The 11721-nt window shown below is 39.0% G+C and overlaps 1 protein-coding gene across 1 annotated transcript; it reads right to left on the bottom strand.

The window, feature by feature from the left end:
- Positions 1 to 1617: 1617 nt before the first annotated feature.
- On the bottom strand, positions 1618 to 10803 carry Smp_118830 (f-actin capping protein alpha, putative; the record flags this gene model as incomplete). The annotated part of the gene is made up of 7 exons (XM_018791451.1): positions 10752 to 10803; positions 10641 to 10704; positions 10555 to 10606; positions 10155 to 10520; positions 7862 to 7949; positions 6613 to 6747; positions 1618 to 1767 (listed from the first exon to the last, which is right to left on the bottom strand). The coding sequence occupies exons 1-7, from the start codon at positions 10782 to 10784 to the stop codon at positions 1618 to 1620; spliced, it is 888 nt and encodes a 295-aa protein (XP_018645396.1). The 5' UTR covers positions 10785 to 10803.
- Between the last annotated feature and the right edge of the window lie 918 nt (positions 10804 to 11721).

Genomic DNA, 11721 nt, shown 5'->3' with positions numbered 1-11721 from the left:
GAGACTATTCAAAGATTTGAAAATGATGTTTCTCGATGCATGATTTTCACACCTCACTAAACCACTTTGTAATTTCTCATTAAACAATAAACTGGTCATCGTCACCTGAGTTTTTGTGAACTACACTACTATATGTGAATATTGTAATAAATACCCATGAACTACTTGACACAATTTATGTATTTTCCGATTACTATTTACCTACCTAATATTGCTTTTAAAAAAAGATATGGTAAGTAATCAATATATATGGACTACTAATCTAAAAATAGTAGAGTTTACGAATAATTTCAATGTAAACTAATACATATTGATTATTCACCGACAATAAAATGGCAATATATAAGAGTACAGTATATGTTAAATATTCAATATTTTGTTACCTTTTTTAGTAGAAAATATCGATATTATTAAGATATTTGATCTGACAACCCGCTCAACTATAAAGAATAACTACCAAAGTAATTATGATCTGATGATATGATTGTAAACATGATCAGGTGTTTTTATGATTTAAAAATTTTCGTAATCCTGGTTTGATCGTATAGTTCGATAGAATACTTTGGTAATGGTATGGTTCATATCAATGAGCTTCTGTTTAAGAAATAACACAACGACTGTGAATAATGACCAGAAAGACTAACATCCTTAATTAGATTGCAAAGACAGAACTACCTTCTATCAGTGTATTTTAATTTTAATTCAAAAATTCAAAGTTGCATACATTAACTACACGACCGTAACGTACCACAAATGAGAAATCACAATCTATACATAACTAAGTCAGGTGGTACAAAACTGAATAATAAGTGTATAATTAATTAACGGTAACTTACGGACAAAATAACATATAACATTTAGTTCGTGGAAAGTATATAATAAGAGTAATAGAAAAATTCCACACCACGTATTTCTTACATAATGACTCTTAAATTTCCATTTCTCTTGATTATTTTCCCATGAGTCAAATGTAAGCCTCCAAATACAGTAAAGGGCTTACGTAATCATTAATTTCATGATAAGATTGGTAAGAAGAGAGCCTTGTACCATTTGATTGCTTAATAATCAGTAAGAAAGTCAGTGAGTAGTGTCGCAATGTCGAAATATATATACATATATATTCAGCTGCGAATACCTACCGTGTTAAAATCACTCAGAGAACAGACAAACTAGATACAATTAATTAATTATAACGTATATATCGAATCAACACAAATAAAATTAATGGTGAAATGTACCATCTACCATACACAATTAGAGATGTTTTCTTTTTTTTAAATACAGATGTATCAAACAGTAACGAAAGAGGAAAACAAAAAAATACACATGACGACTTGGATAAATCATCGAGTTGCAAAAAAATCAAAACTGAAAACAATTCCTGATCATTATAGTGGTAAAGTTTATTTTTAGTAAACTATTCATAAAAGGAACATATATATATTTCAATAATATTAAATTCATTAGAGAGTAGGCAAAATATTCGTAATTTCCTTGATTTTTATTGTACACCAAAAATCAAAATATATTAAATCGTCTCCAATTTTACCTTATCGGCCAAAAGGAGTAGTGCGTGTGTGTGTGTAATGAAAAGAAAATTAACTTCAACTGATAATTTTAATTTGGTGGTGCTCTAGATAGTTCGCTACCTATCTGATAAGTGATGATTTTATTCCAATCCAGTTTGGAACGAGTTAAAGGCAATTGTCGCCGAAGAGCTTTGAAAGTTGTGTCGGACATTGTTTTGAAGTTCTCGCCAATGGCAATCTAGAGAAAAAAGTATATACAGTAATTAGTCAGTAATAAACAACCTACGACGTGGCACTCAAGTGGGATGGGCTAACTAGTCACATAGAAACAGCGTATTAAGATAAAATGAACATAATACAAAGCGAAAGAGTTGAAGTATTAATGTCTATAATAGTCAAAAAGACTGTCGCTTAGAATGTGTTGACTATTGTTCTAGTCACTTGAATCACGTTGTCGCTTCCTTACGCAAGTCACATTATCAGCTGACTTTATTCTCTTTGATAGGGCCAGACAGATGTTAAGTAGTAAGTCAATATCCATAAAGTTTGTGATTCGGAGATGGTGACTATAACTTGTAGAGTTAGGTGAGAATCTCGGAGGTAGTGCATTATTCAGTTTGGATTGGTTTATACACCAGCCAATAATGGAAGACAACTAATTAAATCCTATTTCAACAGAAACTGTCAGTCACTCGTGTAGGAATTCAGATAACTCACTTCCATTTGAAATTTGTCCTAATGATGTAGCCTAGAAAGACAATGGAAACTTTACGACTAAATTATCCAGCTCAGAAAATCCAATATTTTTAAGGATGACTCAGGAAACCATTAAATTCAGATGAGGGGAATACAAAAGTCTGAATTTAATTATACTAATGCAACAGTTGCAAAGAATAATATGGGTAGGTTGTGAATAAAAATTAAAAATAAGATAATCCGTTTTTTAATCCGCACTAGAATGTGGGAAAAACTCCGCCTGTAGCTCCTCCAGGGGCTACTGCCGGTCCCAAGACAGGGTAAAGGAGGAGGGTTGGGCATGGGGTTAGCGACCCCATCCCGTAGAAAATCAACTCGCTAAAAAAACGCTAACCAGAAAAAATCATTCAAACCATTCAAACTCTGCCCTGGGAGTAGAAGGAATAATTATGATGTCTCATGATGAAAGCCGAGTTCCTTCGGAAGTCATGAGGCCGATGCACCTTCTTACAACCAGAGCGACAATTTTTATAGGTACATGGAATGTCCGGACAATGTGGGAGACCGGCAGAGTCTTCCAAATTTCTGCGGAAATGAGGAAATACAACCTGGAAGTGCTTGGAATCAGTGAAACACATTGGACGCAGGTTGGACAACAACGACTGTCTTCAGGGGAACTTCTGTTATACTCCGGTCATGAAGAAGAAAATGCCCCACATACACAAGGAGTGGCACTGGTGCTGTCCAGAAAAGCACAAAATGCACTTATAGGATGGGAATCTCATGGACCGAGGATCATCAAAGCCTCCTTCAAAACAAAGAGAGAGGGCATTACAATGAACATCATCCAATGCTATGCGCCGACCAACGACTACGATGAAGACGCTAAAGACCAATTCTACGATAGGCTGCAGTCAATCTTCGAGAAGTGCCCAACCAAGGACCTGACCATTCTAATGGGAGATTTCAATGCCAAGGTTGGAAAGGACAACACTGGATACGAAGACGTCATGGGACAACATGGACTGGGAGAAAGGAACGAAAACGGTGAGAGATTTGCAAACCTATGTGCCTTCAATAAACTGGTCATAGGTGGCACCATATTCCCACACAAAGCCACTTGGATTTCACCGGATCACACTACACAAAATCAAATCGACCATGTCTGCATCAACAAAAAGTTCAGGAGAACGATGGAGGATGTGAGAACCAGAAGAGGAGCTGATATAGCATCCGATCACCATTTGCTGGTCGCCAAGATGAAACTAAAACTCAAGAAGCACTGGACAATGGCGCGGACAACATCACAAAAGTTTAACACGGCCTTTCTTCGAGATGCTGACAAACTCAACGAATTTAACATAGCCCTCAGCAACAGGTTCGAGGCCTTTCATGACCTACTCAATGGAGAGGGAACCACCATAGAGAGCAGCTGGAAAGGTATCAAGGAGGCAATCGTCCCAACATGTCAGGAGGTTCTGGGCCAAAAGAAGCACCATCACAAGGAATGGATCACTGTTGGTACACTGGATAAAATTGAAGAAAGGAGGAACAAGAAGGCAGCAATCAATATCAACCGAACCAGAGCGGAAAAAGCCAAGGCACAAGCCGAATACACAGAGGCAAACAAGCAAGTGAAGAGGAGCATCAGGACCGACAAACGTAAATATGTGGAAGATTTAGCAACGACAGCGGAAAAGGCTGCAAGAGAGGGAAACATGAGACAACTGTATGATACAACAAAGAAACTTGCTGGAAATTACCGTCAACCAGAAAGACCAGTGAAAAACAAGGAAGGCAAAGTAATCAACGATATTGAAGAACAACGAAACAGGTGGGTAGAACACTTCAAGGAACTCTTGAATCGACCAGCTCCACTGAACCCACCCAACATCGAAGCAGCACCCACAGACCTCCCAATCGATGTTGGCCCACCAACAATTGAAGAGATCAGCATGGCCATTAGACAAATCAAGAGCGGCAAAGCAGCGGGACCAGACAACATCCCGGCAGAGGCACTGAAAGCAAATGTAACAGCAACTGCCAAGATACTCCACATCCTCTTCAGTAAGATTTGGGACGAAGAACATGTACCAACAGACTGGAAAGAAGGACTTCTGATCAAGATACCAAAGAAAGGCGATCTGAGCAAGTGCGACAACTACAGGGGCATCACTCTCCTCTCAATACCAGGAAAAGTCTTCAGAGTATTGTTAAACAGGATGAAGGATTCCGTGGACGCTCAACTTCGAGATCAACAAGCTGGATTTCGTAAGGATAGAACGTGCACAGATCAAATCGCAACTCTACGTATCATTGTGGAACAATCAATAGAATGGAATTCATCACTGTACATCAACTTCATCGACTACGAGAAGGCATTTGATAGCGTGGACAGGACGACACTATGGAGGCTTCTTCGACACTACGGCGTGCCTGAGAAGATAGTCAATATCATACGGAACTCCTATGATGGACTAAACTGCCAAATCGTCCACGGAGGACAACTCACCGACTCGTTCGAGGTAAAGACCGGTGTTAGGCAAGGTTGCCTACTCTCACCGTTTCTCTTTCTCCTGGTGATCGACTGGATTATGAAGACGTCAACATCTGGAGGAATGCAAGGGATACAGTGGACAGGCAGGATGCAGCTTGACGATTTAGACTTCGCGGATGATCTGGTTCTTCTATCACAAACGCAACAACAAATGCAGGAGAAAACGACCAGTGTAGCAGCAGCCTCAGCAGCAGTAGGTCTCAATATAAACAAAGGGAAAAGCAAGACTCTCTGATACAATACAATATGCACCAATCCAATTACACTTGACGGAGAAGCTTTGGAGGATGTGGAAACCTTCACATATCTGGGCAGCATCATTGATGAACACGGTGGATCAGATGCAGATGTGAGGGCGCGGATCGGCAAAGCAAGAGCAGCATACCTACAGCTGAAAAACATCTGGAGCTCAAAACAATTGTCAACCAACACCAAGGTTAGAATTTTCAATACAAATGTCAAGACAGTTCTTCTGTATGGGGCGGAGACGTGGAGAACTACGAAAGCCATTATCCAGAAGATACGAAGTGTTTATTAACAGCTGTCTACGCAAGATACTTCGGATCCGATGGCCAGACACTATCAGCAACAAGTTACTGTGGGAGACAACAAACCAGATTCCAGCGGAGGAAGAAATCTGGAAGAAGCGCTGGAAGTGGATTGGGCACACTTTGAGGAAATCACCCGATTGTGTCACGAGACGAGCCCTCGCATGGAATCCTGAAGGTCAAAGGAGAAGAGGAAGACCAAAGAACACATTACGCCGAGAAATAGAGACAGACATGAGAAGAATGAACAAGAACTGGAAAGAACTAGAAAAGAAGGCCCAGGACAGAGTGGGTTGGAGAAAGCTGGTCGGCGGCCTATGCTCCATTGGGAGTAACAGGCGTAAGTAAGTAAGTAAGAATGTGGGAAAAGCCGTGTATGTAGTCGACACGACGGATAAAAATAAAAGAACACTGCTAGCTACGCGAACTCTATAATCAATAGCTTGCTGGTTGATAATTTATGATGGAACTCATTTATCAAGCTCTTATCAAGTTCATATGGGAACACGCTGACTAATCTATTTTCAACTAAACAGAGATAGACGACGAATCGAGGTAATAGGATATTCTCATTTTAGTTTGATACGGATTCTAATGCTTTTACAATTTTATTTTTATTGTAAGGATTACTGGAACGCTGTGAATTTTTATTGTGATCTCGATACAGTCAAGTTAAGTGTTCAAGAATGTCCAGACGGTAGAACATCATAATAGTACTCAGCTTTGAGTCGAGCATTTTCTGTGTACGAAGGTTAACGACGCAAATCAACTTCTTAAACTGAATAAAGTAGAGCAGGTTTCGATCTGGTGGTCTAATGATCTTTAACTACAGTAGGTCGCCACCCAAATGATATATACATATATATTCTGTCAGTTAGCCATTGATTTTAACTTCCTGATAATTATTCGCCACCCGAGATTTGGGAAAAGGCTAAGTGAACCGCCAGTAGTTTGGTCACCTTAGCAATTCTATTTAGTCGTCACATCAGAATGGTACTGGAAGCAATTGGCGAGAATGCTTTAGTTTTACAACCAACGACCGTCTAAACATCTTGTGAACTAAATCCGGCTAATTCTTTAATTAACATATTTCAAGTAGTACAGTAATACCATGCATATATTCAGACTCTTCTAGTATTTGAAGATTAGCTGAAAAGTAGATGGTCAGTCTGAAAATGACAAATCTGAAGGAAGTAAGATGGAATCGGACTATATGATTAATTCTCATCTACTCATTAATAAGTCATAAAACGCTTGTTGTTGATAAGCATGGACTACTTACTTGATATGCACAGTCAGCTTCTTTTATTCTCTTTATTGATTCCCTGGCAAATATTCTAGGGAGAGATTCAGAGACAATGAAATCAACTTCTTTGGATGAAATCAATTGAACATTCCCCTCTTCGTATAAATGTGTCTACATTTTTTTTTATCAAAAAACGGATTAAATCAGTAATATATCCTAAAAATTAAAACTCAAATAAGGACTTTGTATGAATTGTTAACTTATGAAAATATATTTAAAAAATTTACAACATACTTTATTCCATAAATAAAAAGGCCTTTGTGAAGATCTCCGTATAACTTGACATGAAATCTTGTAATAAATTACACACATTGAACAAGTTAGTGGCTGAGGCAGTAGCATTTGCACAAGGCATATATTGGGTTTGATTCTTGGTGTGAAATGCAGATGCATCTGGCTGACAAGTACTAGATAAAGTTTCAGATCCTAGATCTCAGCGCTAAACAAATTCCAAAAGTACTTGTGGGAAGATCGAGAATTAGTCTAATACCATTACTGCAATTAACTTTGAGCCATATCACACAAGATCATTAACAATTGGTATGCTTATCAAGGACCTTTTATCCAAGATATCTACACCTCAATACATGATCCGTAGACTAATAACAACTAATAGGATGGTCTCATAATACAGGTCCTATAATGCAGTGCACGTCGGTTGGAAAACAGTAACGATTATAAAGGAAGCATTTGAAGGTTCGAGAGTAAAGTTGCACTGCTGAATGAACTAGGTCCTGGAACAGACAAACCTATGTTTCTGGACCTTAGGGTAATATTCGACAGGTTTTATGATATCGCTTAGTGAAAAGGAGTCCCAAAGTACGTCAGTCAGCTACGACGTAGGACCAGGCACACACTAGTTGAGTCATAGCTTATTACGAACCGATACTAGATTTGCCATGAAGTCCTATTCGTTATGGTTGCCCCTTTTTCCTATTTTCGTCTAGCTTTCCAAAGGCATTACTTTTGGGAAATACAAGAACAAATGACGTTTCCTCTACAAACATGCTTTTAGCTGTTCAGAATACAAAAAATCAAACGAATTATAATACCCAAACTATAAATATGGACACAGTACACACCGATACCCATTCTCTTCAAGTTCTCAGTCAATTATTCAGCCAATAATGAAAATTTTGAAAACCCTATCAATCTTTAAAACAAGGTTCCAGACAATAAAAACAGTAGAACCCAGTTTACAACTTAAGCACAAATATTCACAAACCTGAACCTTAATAACACCATGAATCGAAAACTCCATCGATTTTTGTCCAACTAGCTTGAAGGTCCATTCGGATCGCCATCGTCCAGTTCTACAAGTTGATGCAAAATAGGATACATGCATATCGCGATTATAACATATAACTATGAACATTTGACAAGCATTAAGAAATAAAATATTATTTTATTGTGAAAATGATTCTAGTTAACGAGTGATTAGGGACTTTTAATAAGCGCACAGATAGAAAACCAGTTGATGGGGTTATGAATCTGACGTGGTTGCAACATGATAAGTATGTCAATCACATCCTACCTCCTACTCATGTAGGAGAAAGCTTGAGGCCAAACCATGAAATAGTATCGGTTCATGACTTGGTCAGAGTCTTGCTGGTGGATACAAATTACTTGTTTGGGACCACAGGATAACCGCGATTAGTGGCTAACATCGTTCTGCTTTGGCCACGATGACACAGGCGCATTCACCCTATCATTCCCTAGATCTTGAGATTTAAAATTGTTGCACATCTTTTGTCTCGCGAATTAGTCCTTTATGCTCGAACCATGTTTTCAATGTATATTCTTATTACCAGCGATAATTCTACTACCTTTGTATTCATTTTCCTAATTTCATCTCGCTATACTCATATAGTGTGGCAACTGGTTGATGCATACCAGGCTTCACAATGACTACAATTGACCAGTTAAGCAGAGGCACAAACTTCGACAGCAACACAAAAAAGGACAATTTTAAGTGGCAGAACGAAACATCGCTTCGTGATGTTTGTACTAAATACCATAAATAACCAATAAGGAGCGCAGTACAAACTTTCGTACCAGGCTAAGACCTAAACCCATGGTGTGAGAGCCAATAATGCACCCGACATTTACAAATTTCTGAACTAATGGTGAAGCATTAAGTGCTGAGACTGACCAACCAAAACCTAGTGAATAAAAATGCATTATTACCATAAAACGATGTAAACTTACGCAGAATGATCATACAGAAAATACAACATGCATAAAATTCACGATTTTTATGACAAAGAAACTGAGGATCATCCATAGATTCGCACTTTAAACACGTTGTAACTGACTGACTGACTTTAAACACTAAAATCGCACTGATGCTCCACTCGTGAGATCTATTCACTTATTTGTTTGAACACAAACATTGGTATAAGAAGGCACCAAATATATGTGTGTCAAACAAATAATTTGATTTGTATGAGGTCTGGGATGTTGTCCAGGTGCCCAAACTTAAGCGAATAGTTTTCTTAAGGAGTCACTCACCGAGCCTTTGACCTAGAGGTCTAATCCACAAGACAGTGGAACAACGTTAGGAGATGCAGTCTCATGGTATACGGTGACCAATAATTGGTTCGTACGCCATTTGTTCCCTTAGGATCCTGGAGCCCATATGCACCATTGGTTTGGAATTAGGGTTTTCCAACCCTTCGGGATGGATCCTTCGTATCCACCAACCTGGTTAAAGCGCCGGACATCCTCTTCTCGTCCTCTCAATTTCGTAGAAAACACCCCCGTCCCGAGAAGGCAGTGGGTAGGACTTCCCTGACAGTTACTGTATACGTGTGGCGATGTGGTAGCATTTGGAGAGGATAGGCTGACTCGCACCACTGTCGACCGTACCAAGGGATTTGGGGCCAGGTAGGTCATAGAGTGTGGGCGTTTAGTAAGATTTCACGGAGGCCGTGCTATGAATGTTGGAAGATAGTTTTAAGAGGCTATCGTACTTATTTAACTAGGTCTATTAACACTGGAGATATGTCAAGTAATGATGAACTATAAATATATGAGAAAATCCAGATATTGGAAATAGAATTGATGGGGTAGAAGAATACCTCCTCATCAAAGACACGAGACAAATTGGATCAGTACAAAGGATTTTCTCAACTTTGATGCACGACCACACAGAGCAAGGAGGGAAATACTTTATGTCGGTTGCATATGGGCTTATTTGGTTGTTGAACTCAACACCAAAGACCAAGTGTTTATCACGAAAATCTACCGTCGTGCCTCAGTAAAGCACTAGGTTTTACCAGCTTAGATGATTATGTAACTGGGTTAGGAAAACAAAAGAACTCATCATTCAGACTATGGTTTTGTAAGGATATCAAACAAAAATGCACTGTGCTGTTAGGTGTCATTTAGAACGTTAAGATTAAAGTACTGAATTCAGAACAGATATGCTTCTTAAGGGGTGGTAAAAATAACTACATGACTAGAAATGTATAGAAAAACCAAAGAAAAAATATGGGAATGAACAATGTAGTACTTACGATTGATGTTTACTGAAGTGAGATTCAATGCACATAACGAGAGAGCGTGCACCATCATTCGACCTCAGGGCGTAAACTTCAACAGCTCCATCAGGGAAATGTTCGTTTACATAGACAGTAGCGCTATCTTCTAATGCACGCCTCCAACTCTCCAGATCACAGTCTATATTATCAAAGCTACTCTTGTCAAAACTTTTAACATCACTGACTGTCTGCTTGAGATGGTCGAAGTGAAATGTCAACTGCGACCTAGGACACATAAAATATCCATTTCCCAAGTCTGCGTATGCAGTAATCAGAGTCGGATACTCGCAATTTGGTAACTTCACATGAATCATTTGGTCCTTGTTATACTGCGCTACTGATCTAGAAGAGTTGAATAGTATACATTTGCTCTTACGCTGCTAGCTTCTCTTGAATCTGATGATCATCACCAGCGAAACAACGGATATCTGAATGAATATGTGAGCAATTCGTACATCTTACCATCTAATACTTCATTAAATTCACAGGGCGGTGCAAGCAAAACCAATCTAGCACATATATCTGCCTTTAAAACAAAATAATTGAATTAGCCATATATGAATAGTACGATACCTTATCCTCAGGCGTAATATCTCCATCCACCATCTTAGCGAGTAGCAAATCGACAAGCCGTAGAGTCAAAAACGGCGCGCTCCTATTTTGAAGAGGAATGCGAAGTTCAGGTAGATTCAGATTTCCAGGTTTGTGTAGTAAGGACAAAAAGCCAAGAGCCTGTGTTATTCCTCTTTTGTTATGCTTCTGTCAGTGTCTTTTCTTCTCTTGAATGAGACGATTGGGGGTGTAGACACCACTAACTCGAATAACAGGTTCCAAGGGTTGATGGTTCGATGTGAAAACTTGTATGACACTGGTATTTTATTCGTTCTTGGATTTTCTACTCACCCCCTATGTCCTCTAAGTTGTTCCGATGTGGTAGGGAAAAAAAGAGATGATATATTAGGTCCAAAACCACTTCTTATTATTCCATACATCAAAATCAAATCAACTCAATCTGTGGTAGGATGGAGTAAAGAGGTCTAGCTTTTCAATTCGTTTTTTAATAGTGAGCCCTAGAGGTCTGGAATTGTACGTTTGGTTCCCCTCTGTAGTTTTTCTGGGATATCCGAGTCACCTTTTAAACAAAGGCTTTCAGCCTGAACGCAGTTTTCAATTTTAGTTCTCAATAAGGTTGTGTATACTGTTGTGAATATAGCAGTATGTAACCCAATGAATGTCCGTCCTAAGGCCCACATGGTTCTAGACCCCTTATCTGAAACCTGCCGTCAGTGAGCTGTGCTCTTAAGATCATGACTTACTATCACCCCAAGACCCTGGGGAGACCGGACCATGGGTACAGGCACTCCCCGTATGATGTACCTATTTACCTTTGTACCCCCAAAGTGCATGTTGACGCACTTTGCCTCATTAATAGGCATCAGCCGCTCTTCAGACCACTTAATCACAATATTTAAGTTTGCTTGAAGTGCACATACATTTGCCTCTCCTGTTATTTTTACATCGTCACGTGATTGTGGCATACTAC

The sequence above is a fragment of the Schistosoma mansoni genome (assembly GCF_000237925.1).
Source record: "Schistosoma mansoni, WGS project CABG00000000 data, chromosome 3 unplaced supercontig 0044, strain Puerto Rico, whole genome shotgun sequence".
Classification (NCBI taxonomy): Eukaryota; Metazoa; Platyhelminthes; class Trematoda; order Strigeidida; family Schistosomatidae; genus Schistosoma; species Schistosoma mansoni.
Note: the sequence above shows the minus strand (reverse complement) of the source record. Positions and strands in the feature narration are given on the sequence as shown.